Genomic DNA, 22,724 nt, shown 5'->3' with positions numbered 1-22,724 from the left:
GGAAGCCAGACACAGCAGGACAAACCCCGTGAGCCCACGTCCAGGGGGCCCCACGAGGAGCCAGATTCACAGAGTCAGGCTGGAGAGCAGAGGTTACCACGCAGCTGACGAGGCCAGGGGTGGCCTCGGGAGCTCCCAAGGCGTCTCACCAAGATGAGGGGTGCAGAGGAAGGGGTGAGAGTGGGAGTGGGGTGTGGGTCCAGGACAAAGACGTGAGCCGCACAGACGTGTGAGCTGACGGGAGTGACGGGGAGGGGCGTGTGGGGCCCCTCAGCACCCAGCAGTGTGGGGTGGCCGAGTGGCTAAGAAGCCTTGCTGGAGACACTGCCCTCTGCTTGCACGCGGCGTTGGTGCCAAGGCCGTGCTGCCCGCAGCTGCTCCCAGCACGGAGTGTGCCGAGGGGCCCTCCTGCCGGTCCTCCCCCAGCCCTAGCTCTCCCGGGGGCAGGCTCCCCGTGTGCGGTCTGGTGCTCTCCCCACCCCCTGGCCCGTTCCCCTCTGTCCCTCACAGCTGTTTCCCCCCAGTTCCCTGAACGTATGATCCCATCCAGGTCAGGACCTGAAATGATAGGCCCGTGCCCGGGGCAAGGAGGACCCATGCGCAGATGGGCGAGGGGGCAGCAGTGAATACACGTACGGAGACTCGGGTCAGCGAGGGAGGCCGGCTCGCCTGCTTCCTCTGGGAGTCAGGACACAGGGGCCGGGGGGCGGGGGGCAGCTGAGGTCACCCGTGTGAAACGCAGGTGACCCAGGCAGGAGAGGATGCCCCAGGAGAAGCAGGCAAGGAGCTGAGTGTTTGCCAACTGGGGGCGCGGGCCCAGGCGACGGGGGCACTCGGGCAAGCTGGAGGAGCGGGGGGCTCCAAGGGGCCTGGGACCCTGACCAGAGGCTGAGTTCTCAATAATGACGGGGTCCGGGGCAGGACCGCAGAGACGGGCAGCTGGAGGAACGGGGCCAGAGCGCAGGGACGCCGGTCGTGTCAGAGTCCACAGTGCTGGTTTCAGAGGCCAGGGATGGGTAAACCAGCTTGTTCTGAGGGCCCGGAGTGCCATCGACCCCTCCCGAGCCAGGAGGCCCAGAGCATGGCCGGCGGGGCTGGTTCTCATGCGGGCATCTTCCCACGTCCCAGGTGTGCAGCCGGGCACAGCCTGCTTCACGCTGAGAGCGGCAGCCCCGTCGGCGGGGAAGAGCACTTCTTCGGGTCTTTGTTCAACAGTGTACTGCTTTTCTGGTGACGGCAAATGACCGGGAAGGGCGGGCCTCACGCCTGCTGGGCTCCAACCTGAGCTCCCAGTTTGGAGGAAAGCCTAGCCCCGAGGCCCACGAGCTGCTCCTGGAGGTCCAGCCAGGAGGCCCTGGTGAGCCTCACGAGGAGCCACAGGCCAGGTCCAGAGCACCCACGCCAGCCGCAAGCTTGGGCTCCAGCAGCCTGGGGCTGGGGGAGAAGCAGGACCCCCGCCCTGTGTGGTGCCGACGGTCTGGGGGTCCTAACAGGACAGGCCTCCGTACCCACTGGGCCCCAGCCGAGGGGCTGAGCCCAGGGCACCCCACTCCCAGGAGCTGCCACATAAAGCCACGTGTGAGCAGTGCGGGGGGAGGGAGGGCCCTGCTGAGGCACAGCCCGGGCCTGAGACCCACGTCCCACCTCCGGGGCCACCAAAAGGCAGCTTGCACGGCTAATGGGGCCCTCCTCCAGGGCTGCTAGGGAAGGGGGCGCTGAGCGCTGGGGCAGCTGGGTCCCCCTGAAACACCGACACTTGTCCAAAGGCAGAAAGAAGGACCTGTGAGGCCCAAGGGACATGGAGTATTATGGCCTGGGAGCGAGAGGTGAGCACAGCCAGGCTGGGCCCGGGTGGACGGCTGGCGGGCGAGGGGCACGCAGTGCGGGGGGGTGAGCGGGGAGCAGGGAGGGTTTGTCCCAGCTTCTGCATGGGGCCCGTCTGCAGGTGAGCTCAGCACACTTGCGTTCCCCCTCATCCCGGGACCCTGGTGGCCTGCCCTTCGCTGTGCCCGGGAGGGTGGGGCCTCCTGCACAGGCAAGGGTCCAGCTGCTGGTGCAGCTGTGCCCCTCTCATCTCCTGGGCAACACAGGCATCCTCGTGGCCCTAGGCCAGTGACACAGGCAGACCCTCACCTGCATCTTGACAGCAATCACCACCGAGATGAGCTCCTTCTCCAGCTCCTTGAAGACCACCAGCTTCTTCAAGGTCAGGCTGCACAACCTGCAAAGGGCACAGACGGGCTCAGCAGTGACCGTGCACTCCGACGCCTTCTCATGCTCCAGGAAGGCCCCAAACCGCAGCAGCCCCAGCCTCCGCTGGACCGCGGGCTCTCTGACCCCAGCACCTTGGTCACTCATGGAGACTGGCCCTCACGTATCCCAGGAGCCCTTGCCCAGGCCCGGCCAGGCTGGGAGCCATCTTCGGGGTCCCTGCACGTAGGGGGCACCCATCAGCACCCCCAGACTGTTGGACCAAGCACCCCTCCGCAGAGGGTCTCCCTCTGGTGAAGGTGGCCTGGGTGGGTCCACGGGCAGGCAGACAGGAAACCTGAGACCACAAACCCCGGAAGCCCCCAGGGACCAAGGTACCAGTGCTTGGGAATCCCACTCCCAGCTGCCAGAGCACAGGCCTCCCAGGGACCCTGCCCTCAGGGTCCACTCGAGGCCCCGCCCCCCTCCTCTCCAGGGTCCTGCCCACCCACATGGTCCCACCCATCCCACAGGCCCCACCCTGGCTTCACCTCAGCCTGTCTCCCTGGAGACCGTCATCTGCCTTCCACTGAGCCCAGAGGGGCCAGGAGACAGACACCAGGGCTTCCCAGGCAGAGGATGCCCCTTATTTGACTGCTGCAGGTTGGAGACAGACAGACACAGTGCGTCCCTGATAGTCCCTGACACATAGCAGTGAAGCAGGGGAGCCCAGCAGGACCCCTCATGGCGGGGCCACTCTCACAGCTCAGTCCCTCTACCATGGGGGCTGCTCTGACTCTGCAGGGCCAGGGAAAAAGCTAGAGAAGGAGACGGATGAAAGCAGTTCACGTTCACCAGGACAGACCACATCCTGGGCCATAAAACAATGCTTTACAAGCACAAACTAAAAGAACCAGAATCACATAAAGTATGTTCTCTGACGAAAATGGAGTTAGCTAGAAATCAGCAATAGAAGGACAGCTGGAAAACACCAGCTACTTGGGAAATTCAACCACACCCCGCTAAATCACCAACAGGACAAAGAGGAAGCCCGGAAGGACATTAGACATATTTTGTGTGGAATGAAAGTGAAAAACAACATGTCAAGAATTGTGGAATGCAGCTAAAGCAGTACTGAGAGGAGAATTCACAGCATTGAATGCTTATATTAGAAAAGAAAGACATTCTCAACTATACAATCTAAGCTTTACCTTAAGACACCAGGAAAAGCGCAAATTAAACCCAAAGTGAGAAGGCAGGAAATGAGGATAAAAGCAGAACAATGAAATTGAAGATAAATAAACAATTAGAAAAAATAAAACCAAATTCTGGTTCTTTGGGAAGAGTAATAAAATTGACAAAAACTCCAGCCACACAAAGGAAGAAAGAGAGAGAGAGAGAAGGCAAAAATGACCCGTATCAGGAATCAAAGAAGGAACATCACTACAGAGCTCACAGACATGGAACAACACGATTAGGGATAGTACAGATAACTCAGTGCACACACATCTGAGAACTGAGATCATGTACCAAATCCCTGGAAGCTACAAACTGCCCAAACCCACCAGGACGAACAACAGCCTGATCTATTAAAGAAGTTGGATTAATAGTTAAACACTTCTGAAAAAGAAAACTCCAGGTGAGTTCAACCAGATAGTAAAAGAAGAAATAACACCAATTCTACAAAATATTTTCCAGAAAACAGAGGAGGAAAGAATACTTCTCAAATCATCTTATGAGGTTAGCAAATACCCTGATACCAGCACCAACATCAGACAAAAACAGTACAAAAAAGGAAACTACAGACCAGTTCCTTTCTGAACACACATGTAAAAATCTTCAACAAAATATTAGCAAACTGAATCCAGACATATATAAAAGGAACAACAGATAATACACCATAACCAAAGGGGGTCTGTTCCAGGAATGCAAGGTTGGTTCAACATTTGAAATCAATGTGATACACATTACCAGACTAAATATGAAAAACCATAAAATCTCAATCAATTCAGAAAAACTTCTGACAAATTCAATATCCATTCATGATTAAAAACTCTCAGTGAATGAAGAATAGATGGGAATCCCCTCAACCTGATTAAGAGCACGTCCAAAGGTCCCCAGCGAACATCACGCTGGATGGTGCGAGAGAGAATACTGTCCCCTAAGATCAGGAACGAGGCAAAGCCGCACCCTTTCACCACTGCAATTCAGTGGGCACTGAAGGCCTGCCCAGGGAAAGAGGGCAAGAGAAGGGAACAAAAGGCAGAAGGATAGGAAAGGACAGAATAAAGCTCTTCTTATTTTCAGACAACACAATCATTATGTAGAACGTCCCAAGGAATGTAGGAGAATGTGAAAACGGGCTCCAAGAACTAATGAGCTTAGCAAGATTGAAGGACATCAGTTCAACATATGAAAGGCAACCACGTTTCTATATACTAGGAATGAACAACTGAAGTCAGTGTTTAAAAAACCTTCCATTTACAAAAAGGAAATACCTAAATCTCATAAAATAAATGCACGATCTGCATGCTAGAAACTCCCCACTGCTATCACAAGGGGTCAAAGATGCGCCAGGCTCGTGGACACTCATTCTCCCCAAACTAGATCTACAGACTTAATGCAATTCCAATGAAACCCCAGCAAGACTTTTCTGTAGTTATTAGTAAGCTGACTTTTAAGTTTATATGGAAAGGCAAAGGAACTAGAATAATCATAATAACTTAGGAAAAAGGCAAAAATAAACAAATGGGACCTAATTAAACTTAAAAGCTTTTGCACAGCAAAGGAAACCACTGACAAAACAAAAAGACAATCTACGTACGGAATGGGAGAAACGATTTGCAAATGATATGACCAATAAGGGGTTAATATCCAAAATATATAAACAGCTCATACCACTTAATATTGAAAAAACAACCAACCTGATTAAAAAATGAGCAGAAGACCTGAATAGATATTTTTCCAAAGAATACATACAGATGGCCAAAAGACACATGAAAAGATGCTCAACATCACTAATCATTAGAGAAACGCAAATCAAAACTACCTCACACCTGTCAGAATGGCCATCATCAAAAAAAGCCTACAGGGCTTCCCTGGTGGCGCAGTGGTTGAGAGTCCGCCTGCCGATGCAGGGGACGCGGGTTCGTGCCCCGGTCCGGGAAGATCCCACATGCCGCGGAGCGGCTGGGCCCGTGAGCCATGGCCGCTGAGCCTGTGCGTCCAGAGCCTGTGCTCCGCAATGGGAGAGGCCACAACAGTGAGAGGCCCGCGTACCGGAAAAAGGAAGAAAAAAAATAAGTCTACAGATAACAAATGCCGGAGAGGATGTGGAGAAAAGGGAACCCTCGTACACTGTTGGCGGGAATGTAAATTGGTGAAGCCCACTAAGGAAAACAGTATGGAGGTTCCTCAAAAAACTAAAAATAGAGTTACCAAATAACCCAGCAATTCTACTCCTGGGCATATATCGGTTAGAGACAAAAGTACTAATTTGAAAAGATACACACACCCCAATTTTCACAGCAGCACTGCTTACAATTGCCAAGGCACGGAAGCAATCTAGGTGTCCATTCAGAGATGGGAGGATAAAGAAGACATGGTATGTATGTATGTATGTATATGTGCATGTACACATATATGTGTATATATAATGGAATATTACTCGGATATGTGTATATATAATGGAATATTACTCGGCCATAAAAAAGAATGAAATCCTGCCATTTACAACATGGGTGGACCTAGAAATAAGTCAGGCAGAGAAAGACAAGATACTCTATCACTTATATGTGGAATCTAAAAAATAAAATAAATAAATGCATATAGCAGAAACAGACTCAAATATAGAGAACGAGTGGTTACCAGTGGGGAGAGGGAAGGCGGGAGGGGAGAGATAGGTATAGTGGAATGAGGTACAAACTACCATGTATAAAATAAATAAGCTACAAGGATGTATTGTATAGCACAGAGAATATAGCCACTATTTACAGTCACTTTAAATGGAGTATAACCTGTGAAACCTATTGAGTCACTAATGCTGAAACTAATATAATATTGTAAATCAACTACACTTCGATAGAAAAAAATAATGACTTTGAAAAAGGAGAACCAAGTAAGCTGGGCACCTCTCACTGACATCAAGACTTGCTATAAACCAACTGTCATCAAGACAGTGCTGTTGACAAAGGAAAGGCGTACAGATCAACAGAATAGAAAAAGAAAGTCTGACAAATTGGATGTCATCAAAATTTAAAACTCTGCTCTGCGAAAAACACTATAAAGAAAATGAGAAGACAAGCTAAGAGTGGGAGAAAATATTTGCAAATCACATATTCAACAAAGGATTTTATCCAGAGCATATAAAGAACTCTCAAATCTCAATAATATGAAAATAAACAACCCAATAAAAACGGGCAAAAGATTTCAACAGACTCTTCACCAAAAAAGACATATGGGCAATAAATAAGCACATGAAAAGATGCTCAACATTATTAGCTATTAGGGAAATGCAAATTAAAGCCAGAGCTAGATACCACACACCGATTACAAAGGCGGAAACATGATCCAAAGGCCCAGTGCTGGCGAGCCGGCGGAGAGGGGGGCCGTGACCCCGCAGGTGGGGCATCAGCTCCCAGGACCCCCAGCCCCACTCCTGGGAATCCACCCAAAGGCTCGGACACGAACATTCACAGCAGCTGAGTTCACACTCGCCCCAAACTGGAAACCCAGACGTCCCTCAAAGCCACCAGGCCATCCACCCCAGGGAGTGCTGCTGGGGGACCAGAGGACCGAGCCCCGCCACGTGCACACGCATGCAGGGGCGCACACGCACGCTGCAGGAGAGAAGCCAGAGTCCAGAGGTCGCGCCCTGCATCTTCGCCCACCTATGTACCTTCCGGGAGAGGCAGTGGAGGGCACAGGGCGGAGAGTGGAGCAGGAGCCCCAAGGTTCGGTCTTGGGCGTCCTGCCCTGCCTGAGGGGTGACAGGGCTCAGAGCTGCAGACAAAAAAGCAGGCAGGGTTGAATTTTACTGCATATACGGTTTCTGTTTTTTTAATTAATTCATTTTATTTATTATTTATTTTTGGCTGCGTTGGGTCTTCGTTGCTGCGTGCAGGCTTTCTCTAGTTGCGGCGAGCTCTTCGTTGCGGTGCGCGGGCTTCTCATTGCGGTGCTTCTCTTGTTGCGGAGCATGGGCTCTAGGCGCGTGGGCTTCAGTAGTTGTGACACGTGGGCTCAGTAGTTGTGGCTCGTGGGCTCTAGAGCGCAGGCTCAGTAGTTGTGGCTCACGGGCCCAGCCACTCCGCGGCACGCGGGATCCCCCCAGACCGGGGCACGAACCCGTGTCCCCTGCATCAGCAGGCGGACTCTCAACCGCTGCACCACCAGGGAAGTAGCTGCATGTACGTTTTTAAAGTACCTTTTCAAGAGCTGGAAAAACCTAGAAGACCTAAAGGTGCACCAGCCACAACTGCCAAATGGGGGCCTTATTTGGATCCTGCTCTGAATCAATTAATCATTAAAAAATACTTTCCAGCCCTTATTTGGAGGTGGGCGTCTCAGGGTCTCGATCTCTTATTTTCAGGGCTTTCACAACCCCCGTTCCTAGAAGGTGACATCCCTCACGACGCGTCTGGCTGGGGACGGGGTGAGTCCAGCGTTCAGAGTCCACAGCGCAGAGGGGACCATGCAGGAAGAAGAGCCGGGTGCCCACGAGCACATGGCAGTTAAGAAACCGCTCCACGAAGGGCCTGGCTTCCAGCCCATAAGGAGGGGCCCGTGGATCCGCAGGGAGCCCGTCTCCACCCCGGACAGACTCACTTCAGAGGCTCATCTCCCAGGTGACTGTGACACCTACAGCCATTCGGGATTTCTTGTGGGGTGTGTGTGTTCTAAGGTATGTTCAAGCTGATGCTATCTGTGCAAACAACGCTAAAAGAATCGAAAGGATCACCTGCACCCAGAGACTGAGCCAGATCAACAGAGTAAATGCTATTTGCTTTTTAGCCTCATTTGGTTCTGAGAGATAGGCCTGACGGCAGCCAAGGGTGGGATTACTGCAGAATGCTTGGCCCTCAAGGAAACCATAAACAAATACACTGCGAAGCCCCCACAAACAGTGATTCATCACTAAGCTGGGGCCATTATTCCATCAGACGCCCTGCGTGGCACTAGGTTCCGCAGTGACACACAGTCCCTATAAAACTCCACCCCATCAGCAGGTGAAAACCCAGTCTTTCCACGGGAGGGGGCCTCGCTCACAGCCAGTGTGCTCTTTCCTCGGACTGTCTGCTCTGAGCAGGAGAGAGGAAAAAGCCAAGCTCCACACCTAACCCAGAGAGGCAGCGTTCTGGTCTGTCTTCTAAAACAGAGAAAAGTTACAAAGCGTGATGCCACAAAACCCACATACCCACCACCAAGCGCTAACAAATGTTCTCCATGCCAGCTGCAGACCTCTTTAGAGAAATAAGGCACCCACGACCACAGAAACCCACTGTGTGCGCTGCTCACCGCCCCCTCCCTCCGAAGGAACCACCATCTGGAGGAGGGGTCTCCTCCCAGGATACTGCCAGCCGTCCCTCAACTCCGGTGTCCCCGTCCTCCCTTGATAACAGGCCTCCCCCATGTTAGCTGGGCGCCTGCCTCCTGGCCAGAGACCCCAGACCTGTCTGGGGCAGCTGGGCACAGCCACTGAGCAGCCGGGGCGGCAGAACCCGAGCAGAGGCCGTGTGATCACGTTCTGGGTGGCAAGCCCTTGCTCGCTGCCTTCCCCCTAGATGCAATGGCAGGACCTAGGCAGCCACCTTGGACCCAGAAGTAGAAGCCACACGCTCGGGACGGCAGAGGGCCCAGCCAGCCCTGGACCCCTAACTGTGCTGTACACGAGGCAGGAATCAGCACCTTCAGGTGGCTCTGCCTTTCTGACTCCCTGTCACAGAGACATCGGCTGTGCTCTGTCCCATTTTCACTAAATTTGCATGTACGCGTCAGCGTGCGTCGTTCTGTTTCTCAAGTCACATGCTAACACCACCCTGAGTGTGCTATTGCAACTTGCCCTTCTCTCCCCACCTCTCATTTCTTTTTGAGAGCCGTGGGCACGTCACTAGTGTGCACTCCCCATGCCCGCTGTGTACTTCCTCTCTGTACGAGCACATGGCTTCTCCATCTCCCCGTGATGGCTGTTCAGGCTGCTCCAGTGATCCGACACTACACGCTCTGGCCCTGTCTTCACAGGGCTGCGCGGGCACCTTCTGCCCAAGTGGGGTTACTGGGTCAGCTCCACACACTCACAACCTGTCCGGGGGTTTTGTTAAACCGTTCCCCCAAGCTGTGGGGTTAATATGCACTCCTGCTGGCCCAGGGGGTGTTGGTGTCCTGGGGCAGCCATAACGAATACCAGACAGGGCGGCTTAGACAACAGCATTTGCTTCTCACGGTCTGGAGGCTGGAGGTCCAGGATCGGGGTGCCTGCAGGGCTGGTTTCCTCTGGTCATAAGAGAAGGATCTGTTTGGGCCTCTCTCCCAGACGGCCGCCCCTCACGGCCTCCACTCTGTGCACGCCCCCCCACCCCCACCCCGGCGTCTCTCTGTGCGTCTAGATCTCCCTCATTTTAAGGACACCAGTCATAGTGGAGAAGGACCTGCCCTACGGCCTCATTTTAAGCTAATCGCCTCTTTGAATACCTGTCTCCAAATACAGTCACATCCCGACGCACTGGGAGAGTCAGGGAGTCACAGCGTGAACTTGGCAGGGGCGGGACACAATTCAGCCCCTAGCACTCAACCCCCCAAAGGAACAGAATCACTAGATTTGGGGGATCTCACGGTGGTTTTATCTGGTATCGCCCTGACCTCCAGGGAGGCTGCGCAACTTCTCGGGTGCTTGTTGGCCGTGAGCGATTCCATGGCCTGCCTGTCCACAACCTTTGCCCATTTTTCTATTGCACTGGCACTTCCTCACTGTCTTGGGATTCTTCCTTTATTCTAGGTGTAACCATTGGCCTATGTACCTCACATCTATCATCTCCTAGCTGCAGGCTGTCACATGAGTGGGTTTCCAGACAATGTTTATTTAATTAAATGTTTTATGATTTATGCTTGTTGGATAATATATTCATTAATTTCACACTCCTCCCAATTTTTTTTCTCTTTTCACTGAGGTCATTAATCTATGTGGAGCTGTTCTGTGTACGGTGTGAGGTAGGGACCTGATTTTATTATTTTCTATGTGGATGCCCACCTGTCCCCCAATCAATTCTGAAAGAGTACATCCCTTCCTTACGGATGAAGAAGGCTGTTTCTGAAGCGTGCTGCATTTGTGTTTCTGTGTCCTGCTCTATGTCCCACAGGTCAATCTGTCCGTACTTCTGACAACTGCATATTGTTTCCATCAGTACAGCTTATTTAAATAAACATGCATCTGCTAAGGAAAACACTCCCTAAACACAAGCATACTTCATTTTTCTTTAAAGTTGCTTGTCTGTTTCATATAAACTTCATAATTTGCTTGCCAAGTTCAATTCCTTCATGTAATTTTACAAAACTGCATGGCATTTAGGGAGAAGTGACATCTTTAGGTCGTCACGGAGCCTCAGCACCTCCTTACTCAGGTGTTTTACATCCTTGAGTAAGTGGTTAGACGGTTCTCTGGCAAAAGTCATTAATGCCCTTTGGCCAATTGATTCCTAGACAAGCTACTAGCTGCTTTTCTGAATAACACTTTTTCTTATTTTCCAATTGAAACACTGCAGGTGTTTCAACACTATTGATTCTGTGTGCTGATCCTGTATCAGTCAACCTTCCAGAACCGTCACTGGTTCTAACAGCTTGTATGCTCTCTTGTATTGTCCATTTGAACAACAATGCCATCTGCAAGTGGTAGCTGTGTTTCTTTCAACCCATTCCTATCTACTTTTCACGTCTTGCTGCACTGCCCAGTACCTCAAGGATAATAGCAGTTACCTTTCTTCTTGGTTTTAGAGGTAATATTTCTAGCGTTTAAGGATGATGTGTGTATGGCAGCGAAGTCCGGTAACCTTTCTGCAGCGATGGAAATGTTCTATAGCTGCACTCTCTAATGTGGTAACCAGTAGCCAGCAGTTGGAATATGGCTGGTGCTACTGCAGAAGTGAATCATACATTTTAATGGATAAATGGATTGATCAATAGCCAAATGTAGGCTAATACACTGGATAGTGAAGGCCTGCAGGTTTTTAGTAGGTGCCCTATAAAAGGCTAAAGTTCCTGTTTATTTCTGTATCCCTAAGAATGTCTCTTAAATTTCATCAAATGTTTTTTCTGGATAGATCGTATGATTTTTCTCTTTCACTCTGAATGTAATAAAAATAATACATAGTCTACTGTTAAGTAAATCACCCAGACACTCTTGAGATAATTCCTACTTCATGAAATGCTTTTGCAATTTTATACCTTGTAGGGATTTTTCTGGGGGGGTCAACATTTTCTTTAGGATTTTCACGTCTATGTCCACGAGGTCAACCCTACCCTTGTGCTGCCTCTCCTGCCCTCATGAAATTGACAGCTTTGCCTCTTTTTAAACATCTTTTCAGTCTCTGGAACACGTCATATGAGAGTGTTTATTTCTTGAACATTTGGTAAAATTCACAAATAAAACCATCTGGTGCGCTTTGGGGAAGAGAGGAGGTTTTGATGTAACTGGTCTGTACACATTTTCTATTTTACTAAGTCAATTACTAAGTAATTCATATTTTTTCTAGAAAAGCATCATACTTATTTTTCATATTTATTGACAACGTTGTTTAGCGTTCTTCGACTTTGTCACTTCGTTCCAAACTGCTTATGTGTGCTTTCTCTTTTGATCACTTTTGCCAAAGTTTGCTACATTATTAGCCTTTCCAAGCAGTCGACTCTGGCTTTTGTTCATATTTCATATTGTTTTCTTATTTCATTGCGCTCGCTTTGTTGCCTCCGTTCTTCTATCTTTCTAGGATTTGCCCTGTTCTTTACACAACTTGAGTCAGACGATGCTGTGATTGAAGGCTCGGTCTCTCATTCTCTAACACTTGCACTTAAAGAGGCGTCTCAGCGTTCAGAATCGACACCCACGCACGACAGCACGTGGCGGTCCACGATCCTCCTCACAGGGGCAGCCTCCCTGCCACTCCGGGCTTCCCTAACCCCAGGGAGAGTGGTCCCAAGCCCCCCACCTAGTGCCCTGGTGTCACAAGCCCCCCACAGACGTGCTTCTGAGGCCCCCCAGCCACCCCCAGGCACCTCCCTGGCTCCGCCCTGGCCCAGGTCCCTCTTCGTCCAGATGAATCCCACCTGGGGATTTCCCCTTCCTTCGTTTGCCCATGCGCACGCACAGCAAAGAACTGTCTCTACTCTGTCTTTCCATGTTTGGTGGCCTCTTCAAAGCAGCTGGTCTCCCTCTGTGTGAGTGCCCGCCCCTTCCTGCAGCATCTCACTAGGATGTCCAGCCACAGGTCATCCTCGGTGGGGGGAGGAGCCGCTATGACTGGAGCATCACCTTAAAGATGGGTGTGAAAGATGCCTCTGCCCTTGGGAAGGGAATGCCCCCGAGTGGGTGTGAGAGGGGCCCTGACACACACTTCAGTCCTCAGGGTCTTTGGTTCTTGCTGTGCGGGAAGAGCTGGGCCTACAGGATTGAGGGACCCAGTGGACAACCGCGCACTTGCAAAGCAGAGACCGAGGCGTGCCCGCGTAAGTCGGCTGTGAGGGTCAGCAGAGCTGCGGTGCCGCCCACAGCCCAGGGCAACTAGACACCCAGGCTGGGCTGTGATCCGGCTGAAGGCAGCTGCGGCCCCCTCAGAGCCACCTCCCGCCACCAGGTGGGTCCCAGGAGGTGGGGCCGGGCCCACGCTGCCCGGTCTCTGTCCCGCCGGGTGACACCTGGGGCTGGGGCTTCCGTGTGCTCTCAGGTCAGTGGGCCCCTGCCTGCAAGGCGGGCAGGCCTCCCGGGGCTGGTCCTCGGCCGGCCGGCCAAGGTGCTGGACAGAGTCTGGAGGAAAAGGGCGGTGCCAGCAGGGTGGTGGGGCAAGGTGGGAGAGAAGAGGAAGGGAGCGGGGAGATGGCACCCTGGGGCGGCGTTGGCCACGTCCTCCCTGGGGTTGACCTGAAGAGGGAGACTCTTCGGGGGACCTGGCAGCACGGGGTACTGGGCCTGGGCCCTGGAGGGCAGGGGTCACATGGAGCATGGGGTCAGGGCCAGGGCTGAACGGACACAGGCCCTGGGACGGAAGGCTGGCATGGGGGCCGGGGACAGGAAGATGAGCAGAGCACCCTGGGAACGGGAGAGCAGGGGCAGCAGGGGCCTCCCCGGGGCGGGGGCGGGGGGGGGGGGTTATTCAGCAAGGCCCACCTGAGCACACACTCCCCGGGGGAGCAGGGGCACGGGCTCTGCCGTGGGGTCAGGCTATGCCGGGACACCGAGGTCAGGGAAGGCGTGCTGGGGGGGTGAGGAGCCCCCGTATCCCGACACCCCTGGATTTTGTGAGTGACGAAACAAGCGACATTCCAGAAAGTTCACGGAGAGCTGGTTTGGCAGATATTTTTATACACAGGCCCGCAGGGCATTCCCACTGACAGGAAGGCCTCACGATTAATGCCCCCCGGGGCTGGGGTGGGGGCCAGTCTGCCCAGCCCCCCCCAGTAGCCACGCAGTGGAGGGAGCTGAGGGTCCCCCAGGGCCCCGCTCCCCGATGCTGCCCCAGGAAACCTGGCCAGCACCTGCGCCCAGCCCCAGAAAAAAGACCTCAGCCCACCCAGCTTCGGAGCCTGGGTTCCAGGTGGTGGGGGCAGGGCCTCCGGGCGGGGGTGGGGTGGGGTGGGGAGATGAGACTGCAAAGAGCACAAAGCCTCCGATTCCTCTTTGGGAGACTGGCCACCCCCACATCCTGCGTGTGGGACGCAAACCAGAGACAGGAGCCTGCGGCCCTGCTGCCCCGGGGCACTGGTGTCCCAGAGGAGCAGGGCGGTGCCTCCTTTAAACCAAACTCCCCGAGCTTCATTCAGCTGCGGGGGAGGGGAGGGCAGCGGCAGGTGGCGGGTGGGGACTGGCTCCCTGATGGCAGAACGCCACAGGGTCCCCAGGGCCCCACGTGGGCCAGGAGCAGGGGAAGGGCAGTCCCCACTGGGGGACTCAGCAGGCCTTGGGGTCTGGAGACGGCTCCCCACCTAAGCAGGACCCCAGGCGGGTGGGCCCCTGAGCCCCTCCCTGGGTCCCCCGCTGGAGTCCAGCCAGGCAGCGTGAGGGTCAGCGCTGGTGAGCCCCGCGGCATCCGGCTCTAACTTTTCCCCACCCTGGGAGAGTGTAACTGCTACAGCCATGTTTGGGGGAACAGTCTGGCAAAGCTACCTCTCTCCTTTTCTATTGCAGTAAAATGTATACAACGTGAAATTTACCACCTTCAAGGAACCAGTCCAGGGGCATCAGGCACATTCACATGGTTGCGCCACCATCACCACATTCCGTAACTCTTTTCATTTTGTGAAACTGAAACTCTGTCCCCATTCAACACTCACTCCCCTCCCGTCCCCCAGCCCGCGGCCCTACCTTCCTACTTCCTGTCTATGAATCCGACTGCTCTAGGGACCTCATATGAGTGGATCACACACGACTTGTCCTTCTGTGACTGGCCCACGTCACTCAGCACGTCCCTCCATGATGCAGCCTGTGGCACGACCCCTTGGCTTCCAGGCTGGGTCATCGTCACCACATGGACTGATAAGCGGTCTCAGCTCATGTGAATTGTGCTGCTAGGAACATGGCGGGGGGGCGGGCGGGAGGAATATCTCTTGGAGACCCCGCTTTCAATTCCTTCAGGATACTCGCCCAGATGTGGAACTGCTGGGTCTGGGGGCAGTTCTATCCACTGTTTTACACAGAAGATGCACCATTTTACATTCCCACCAACAGTGCACAAGGCTTGGTTTTAACTTCTGATTAAAAACCTCTGCTAAAGGACTTCCCTGGCGGTCCAGTGGTTAAGACTCCACTCCTCCAATGCAGGGGACATTGGTTCCGTGCCTGGTCGGGGAACTAAGATCCCACATGCCACAAGGGGCGGCCAAGAAGAGAAAAACAAAAACAAACAAATGAAAACCTTTGCTAAGAGGGGCTCTTCCTCAGCAGGGCTCCCCAACCCTAAGAGGAAAGCAAGGCTGTCTCACCCAGCTGCTCCAGGCCCACCAAGAGCGCGGGGGGGCCGCACAGCAGGACCTCACCCCCTCCCTTGCTCGCCCCCCTCAGGACGGAAGTGACAGGGCCAGTCACAAGCAAAGACATCTGAGGAGGGGACTGTCCCCGCCTGGGCCCGCCTGCCGCGGGGGGAGGCTCTGCGTGCTCTGGCATGGCCTGCGGAGGGCACCTCTTGGCCGCCCTGTGGACAGAGTGGACAGAGCACAGGGCCAAGGGCAGCGGGAGGACCGGCGGTTGGTGGAGGCTCCTTCCTGAAGTAGAGCCAAGACACCCCTCGCTCCACACGCGGCGCCCATGGTATCTCTTCTGCCGTCTCCGTCCACCTCTGTTTCTGCTCCGCTCCCCGCGACAGCTGCTCAGCTTGCACTTGGCTCCGGCGCCGAGCTCGTCCGTGTCTGCCGTCCAGCTGGGCGATCCGGAGCGTCCTTTCACCAGCGCCTCCTGTCCCCCCTCCACGGGTGCAGGGCCGTGCTGTGGTTGACGCTTCCTGCTGACCGTCACTGTCGGACCTGGATGCCGGCGTCTGCTCGCATCCAGAGCGGGCACGACGAGGGCTCCGGGCTCCACCCCGGTGCCTGTGCCTCTGCCCTCTGGAGGATCTGAGGGCTGGGCCTGTCCTGGGCTCCCCTGCAACGGGCCCGACACGGTGGTCCTGGGCCCCCACGTCCTCCTTCTCCTGGGCCTCCTCCCAGGTCTCTGGCCATTCCTGGTCTTGCTGGCTTCAGAAGGAGGCAGGAGTGCCCCTCTGCATGCCAACCACCATCTTTGCCACCTTGGCTCTTCTTGACATTTTCACTCTAAAATTAAAAGTTCCAGCCCAACGCGTAGTCCTTTCCAAAACACGGCCCGTTCCCTCCTGACTGCCCAGGGGCCGATCCCAGGCCCCCCGCCCCGGGCTCTACCTATCTCCTGGAAGCCCCTCAGCCTGCTCTCCACCCGACCAGCCCCCCAGGAGGACCCTGCCCTGTCCTGTGGCTGCCAGCCGGTGTGGAGGCGCCTTGCAGAAAGAGCCCAGTGACTGGCTCTGTCCAGCCTCCGGGAAGGCCCTAGAGATGTCCTGCACTCCCAGCCCCGGGCCCAGCACTTGCGGCCTGGCCCCGCCCTGCTGACTGGCACCCCAACATCAGGGAGCTCCGTATCCCACCTCGTCCCACCTCACCCCCCCCCCCACTGATGGTGCTCAGGTGGGAAGTGTCTGTCCCAGATCACTGTGCATCCCCTTAAGCAGGGCTGAGTTCCGCAAGGATGGGACCAGGTCCGGGGCCTAGGACGGCACCTGGTGCACCCAGGTCCTCGGAGGAAGGGGGCCAGATGTGCCCAACGCAGCGGCTCCCCCAGCTCCGCGAGACACAAACTCTGCCCGAGATGGGAAACGTGGACGTTACTGCAAGCAGACTCAGAGACGGGACAATAGATGCGGGAAAGGAGCCTCGAAGCCAACGGAAGACAAAGGACTAATGTCCCAAGTACAAAGGCGCCTACAGAGGAGCAGCAGAAAGACAATCAACCCACAGAAATGCGGGCGACGGCGCAGAGGCGACTCACAGGAGTGCAGACCCGTAACCCACGCCGCCCTGGGGCTCCAGAGCCTTCCGGGGCCTGCGGGTCGCTGCCCGCCGCCCGCCGCCCGCCGCCCTGGCTTTTATGAGGAAAAGCTCAAGCTCCACAGAAAGTTGCAGCAAGAGCCGGGATGAGAGCAAGCTGGGGCATCAGGACGCTAAGCGAGGGGCCGTCGCCCGCGGCGCCCTGTCCTCCCTGCTGTTGGTGGCCTGCCTGGCTGGTCTCCTCGGATCTAGAACCGTCCCTGGCCCTCCTCCTTAAAACCTCTCCCTACTGTAGTAAAACGTGTACAATGTAAAAGCGACCATTTTAACCATGTTCAAGCATACACGCCACCAGTGGTAGTCAGCACACTGTCGATGCTGAGCAACCGTCGCCTCTAACTCCAGGACCGCTACGTCAGCCCACAGAGGCCCCGCCCCGGCAGCTTCTCCCGGCGGCCCTGCCCGGTCTGACGTTCCGTACAAGGGGCTCACGTGTGGCTCCTCTGAGGGGCGCCACGTCCTGGGTTCACCCACCCGGTAGGTGTCGGGACAGCACTGGGCCCTCCGGGCAGCCGCCCTGAACGCGTGTGCAAGCGTGGCTGCAGCCCCTGTTCCTCTTCTTCTGAAAGAGTGATGTGCTGGCCACGTGGCGACGTGGCCGGGCCTTTAGAGGGGCTGCAGACCGCTGCCCAGAGCGGCCGCCCCACCACAGTCCCGCCAGCAGCACTCAGCTTGGGCGCAGGGCGACCACACGGGCCACGAGGGGCTGGCTGGGCCCAGACCCCAGCACAGCATGCAGCCCGCGACGCGCAAGGAGAGCACCCCCCGGGTTTCCCGGGGCCGGGCTGGCCCTCCGAGGAGGACGCTGACTCCCCTGTTTTTCTCCCGGCACCCAGGACGTCAGCGGTTAAACCGGGGCCATGTGCGGGCCTGCCTCTGTGGCCCCACATGCGCTGGGTGTTCTGTGGGAGGGAGAACTAAGGGGCCTTCTGTCTCCAGGAGCTGACCCTGTCTGCACGGTCCTGCATCTGCCCCGGTGGGAGCGGGGGCCCTGCGGCGGCAGGTGGCCACGCGGCCCCCACGCCCGGCCTGCCCCTCTGGGACGGGCCGGCCCACACACGGCACCCTGGGGGCTCAGGCTCCAGGCCCACGCAGCTTGGTCACGGCAGGGCCGCAGGGTGAGACTGGGGCACCTGGAGGCCTGGAGGGTTCTCAGGGGCAGAGCCTGCTGGGGGCCAAGGGCTCCAGTTCCACCCGCATCCCGAGCGCTGGTCACCTTCCTCCGGCAGCCTGAGGCGGCTGCCAGCTCTCGCTGGCCCAGCTCAGCTTTCTCTGCTGGTCGAGCCTTATCTGGACATGGCTGCTTCCTGCTAATCAGGAGAGAAGGTCAGAGGTGCCTTCTCAGCTTCCCTGCCAGCGGTGTGGGGCTGGGATGGCCCTGCAGGAAGCAAGGGACAGTCAGGCACCCCAACACCAAGGCCGGGACCCCTGGAAGGGGTCACTGTGAGCCCACCTTCCTGCCCCAGCAGAGGCTAACCTGCGATGGGGGCCAGGGCACAGGCAGGAGGGGGCAGAAGAGCCAGTCCCTCCAAGGTGGTGGTGGGTGTTGCGTGAGAGGCCAGCACGGCCACACGCTGGGCCACACACATGGGCCCAGGCGCCTGCAGAGAGCACCCTGTGTCCACAGCAGGGAGGGCCGCCCCGAGGGGGCTGGGCAGACAACACTGGGACACACGCATAACCTCAACACAGGGCCCAGGACCCAGAGAGCTCCAGCCAGCCGGCCACAAGGCTGTTACACGTGAGAGCCGTCAGCCATCCCAGGACCCGGGCCTGGCCATCAGAACCTCCTTCCTTGGGCCTTCTGGGCCTCTGTCCCCCGCCTGAGTGACCAGAGGCCCTGGGCACGCGGGTACACCTCACTAGCCACTGGAGGGGAGCCCCGCACTGTCCTGGTCACGAGGGAGACGGGGTCCTCAGGCGGGAAAGAGCCCCTGCCCAGCACTTTCCTGCGGGTGGGGCCCTTCCTCGGCAAGGCCAGCACAGGGAAGCCGGGTGCAGAGGACGGCGCAGGCCATAAGCACCTTGGTTGGGCCGCATGCCCTCCTGCACAGCCTGCCGGCTGGACCGCACCACAGGGGACTTCAGGGACCGAGCAGTGGCCCCGCTCAGCCGTGCTGCAGGCGGGAAGCTGTGGTCCAGGTGACTCACAGCCGGGACAGCAAGGGCCCAGCTGGCCGCAAGCCCTGCGGTCTGCCTGGACAGAGTGAAGGCGATGGCCTTCCTCCTGCTTCTTTGCCAAAATCTACCCATCTCCTGCCCCACTCCCAACTTCCCATGGGGCAGGGGGGGAGGGGGGAGGGCACACTCGGGGGTGGCCCTGGAAGGAGGTGGCCCGTTCCCCGGCTCCTTTAACATTCAGCTTTCCCAAGGGCTCAGAGAGACCACCCTGGCCTCGCCCCAGCCCGGCCTGTCCAGGCGCATCCCCAGGCCACACCAGCAAGGAGCCAGAGCCTTCTCTCTGGGGACCCCGAGTCCCCAGGCTCCCTCCAGGCAACACAGTCCAGGGACAGGCGCCCACGAGGGCTGGCGGAGCGGGGCCCACGGTGACGGGAGAGCACCTGGGCCGCACGCGCTGACAAGCAGGGCCGCCGTGGGACACGGTGACGGGGCAGCCTCTAGTGGCCCCGCAGTGGGCAGGCTCACGGATGGGAAAGAGCACGCCCTGCTGGGTGCGGAGTGTGGCCGTCTGGGGGAGTTCGGTGGCTCCAGGTTGTCAGACAACAGGGTGTCGAGAGAGCCAGAGCAGTCAGGGCGGGGGAGGTGGGACACGCACCTCTGGTGTCTTACAGCAGGTGGTCTACAAGGACCCAACAAGCTCCAGGTCCCAGGCTGTGGGCACGCTCCACTGCAGGCCCACTGCCCACAGGCACCGGGTCTGGGGAGGGCACAGAGGGCAGCAGCCACATGCACCCTGGAAGCGTCTGTGAGGGGAGCAGAGTGTGCCCTGCCCCAGGTGCCCCTGAAAACACTGGGGACACAGCGGGGGCTACAGGCCATTGTTTCCCCCAAATCCATATGTCGAAGCCCTAAGCCCCACTGTGATGCTATCAGGAGGAGGGACTTCTGGGAGGTGATGAGGTCAGGAGGGTGGAGCCCTCGTGAATGGGGTTAGTGCCCTTGTAAAAGGGACCCCAGGGAGCTCCCTCACCCCTTCCCCCAGTGAGGACACAGGGAGACACCATCTATGAACCAGGATGCAGCCCCCACCAGACACCGGACCTGCTGGCACCGAGACTTTTGACTTCCAGCCCTCAGAACTGTGAGAACTAAATGCTGTTTAAGCTGCAGGCCTGTGGCACTTTGCTACCCACCTGAGCTGACAGTAGGGATGGGGCTTGAGCCTTCTCGGAGGATTTCTGCTCTGCCCCAGACAGGGCGCATCTAGGGTTGAACTTCTCACTTAGGAATCAAGACCCGCTCCTTGGCAGGGGGTCACAGGGGCTGCTGTTCAGCAGGAGACTGAGCCCTTAGCACCTGCGCCCAGGGGCTGGAGCCCCAGGAGGAACCCTGGACGCTGGACCAAGACCTCCACCTGCACCTCCTCCAGTTTGTGCCACATGGCTCCCTGCAGAGACGCCTCCCCCGGGAAGCCCGGGAGGCCCTGGGGGCCGAGCAATCCCACCATCTGAGGGCCGGGTGCAGTGCCCACCGGACTTCACCACGGCCGCTGCAGCCAGGAAAGGGTCGGCACAGCCAGGGCTTCTGTTCAGGGGCTCCTGTGTGCCCCGGGGGGCTGCCCACGTGGCCCAACCACGGAGCTGAGGGCAGCCCCTCATGGTCAGAGCTGGCACTGGACGCTGCTGGGCGCGGCTCCCGCCAGGAAGGGCGACTGGAGACAGAGGAGGGGAAGCAGGACATCCGACCAGACCCCAGACGAGAATTCCTCCAAAACCAGCTGGGCAGACACTGAGTCCCAAGGAGGATGAAGTAAAAATGTGATAATAAACACACCCAGACGTGCCAAATCCAAAGAAAAACACTTCCTAGCAACCAGAGAACACACGCCACCCACAGGGGAACCACTGGCAGGCTTACCGCACTCGTCAAAACCACTAGAGGCCAGGGGACACAGCCCCAGCGGCTCCTCCGTCCCCGGGGTGCGAGGACCGAGCGGGCGCCTGGGCGGAGCGGAAGGCGTGTGGAGGCTGGCCCCCTTGTGAGCAGGGGTCTGGTGCCGAGGGGGGCCAGGAGAGGGGTGCACAGCCCACTCGGTAAGGCCCTCACTTGCTTGCGAGGGAGGGAGGGATGCTGGTTTCCCGTCAATGCTGGGAATTCTCACTTTTCAAGCACACGATAAAGGAACTTGAAAACAGATTTCCTGGAGGGGGTAATAAAGAAAACTCAATCAATCTTCACCAATTTCCAAGGAATAAGTGACCAAAAATAGCAGAGGAAGAGCAAAACAAAGAAAGAATGATAACAGAAACGAGCAGTAGGCTGACGTCACGGACTGAAAGGGCACATGGCACCCGACGGGGCATAAAGCGGGATCCGGGTGAAGGTGACAGAGGTGATAAAAGGGCTAGTCACCAGGAAGCTGAGCCACGCGGCCCTGCCCCCCATCACCAGGGAAGGGAGGAATGCTGCGGGTCCCAGCTGGGGGGCTGGCCGGGCAAGTCACAGAGGCCAGCGCAGGACGCGCCTCAGCTGGAACGGATGCCCCAGCCAGCGGAATCCCAGGAACCCCACGTCCCTCTTCCTCCCACGGACACAGCCTGCAGGCAACCCCACCCCACCGGGGCCTCATCCTGTCTCCAGGAGGCCCCACGCTCGGACCTCCTGTCGGACCGCCACCCATCTTCCGGCCCACGTCCTCTAGCGCTGGACCCACTGTGGGTCACCCCAGGCCAGCCCCCAGCCTAGCACCCCATCTCCCTCCCTCTGGTCCCTCCTGGGGCACCCAGTTCACCAATATTCTCCACCTGAGATGCTGGACACAGCCCGGACAACCCCTGGCACCATCTGGCCACCCAGGTCCGCGACACGGACGTCCGGCCCCCAACCTTCCCGGGCCCCCCTCCTCCCTGGACCAACACCTCACATCCCCCTCCGCCCCACCTCGCTCCATTGCTCGCTCTGCTGAGAAACAGGGGTGACCTGAGGAGAGCTGCTTCTCACAGCAGCCAACACACGGCCATTCCTCCCGGTACCCCCCCCCCGCGGCCCCCCCCCCCCGAGTCCCCCCAGCTACTGCTGCTCCCTCCTCTCCAAAGCAGGCTCCAGACAGGGTCCGTGCTCACCGCACACCTCAATCCCAGCAGCTGGCCCTCCTGGAAACGCTGGGTCTTGGGCCCTGGCTGTCTGCTGCCCCGGAGCCCCAGGTCCCTCTTCTCAGCCATACCACTGCCCTCCGTCCGGGCAGGCACTGGCCACACCAGGGCTGTCACCAGGCAAGGGGCAGGGTCACACTGAGGTCGGGCCAGCGATCAGACACACCAGCCCCCCAGGCTCGGCCACTCCCCACCACGGGCACAGCGGTCACCCCTGGGGGCCCCTGCTTCCCTGGTGGGAAGCCACCACTGCGTCTGCTCAGGTGGGTCCTGCCTCACGGCCTGTCCTCCACAGAGAGGCCCCGAGACCCCAAGCCACAAGGGGGCGGGGCTGGTGCCAGCTGGAGCCTCCCCCCACCGGGTGTGGGTACGGATGCAGGGGTTCACCCTGAGTTCCCTCTTCCAACAGCAGAGGTTCCAGCCCCGCTCGGTGGAGAACAAGGTCTCCTC

At 57.2% G+C, this 22,724-nt stretch overlaps 1 protein-coding gene across 6 annotated transcripts in view; it reads right to left on the bottom strand.

The window, feature by feature from the left end:
• Positions 1–22,724, bottom strand: part of PACS2 (phosphofurin acidic cluster sorting protein 2) — a 63,237-nt gene that overhangs the window by 28,211 nt on the left and 12,302 nt on the right. For all 6 annotated transcript variants that reach the window (XR_003796010.1, XM_029238942.1, XM_029238944.1 and 3 more), the window contains exon 2: positions 2,134–2,221. Coding sequence is in view for 5 of the 6 variants with exons in the window: in XM_029238942.1 (XP_029094775.1) it covers positions 2,134–2,221 (88 nt within the window). In the remaining variant the exon portion in view is untranslated. The remainder of the gene's footprint in view (positions 1–2,133; positions 2,222–22,724) is intronic.

The sequence above is a fragment of the Monodon monoceros genome, unplaced genomic scaffold (assembly GCF_005190385.1).
Source record: "Monodon monoceros isolate NGI ecotype Baffin Bay Population unplaced genomic scaffold, NGI_Narwhal_1 Super_Scaffold_21, whole genome shotgun sequence".
NCBI classification, from domain to species: domain Eukaryota; kingdom Metazoa; phylum Chordata; class Mammalia; order Artiodactyla; family Monodontidae; genus Monodon; species Monodon monoceros.
This window is presented reverse-complemented; position numbering and strand designations above follow the sequence as displayed.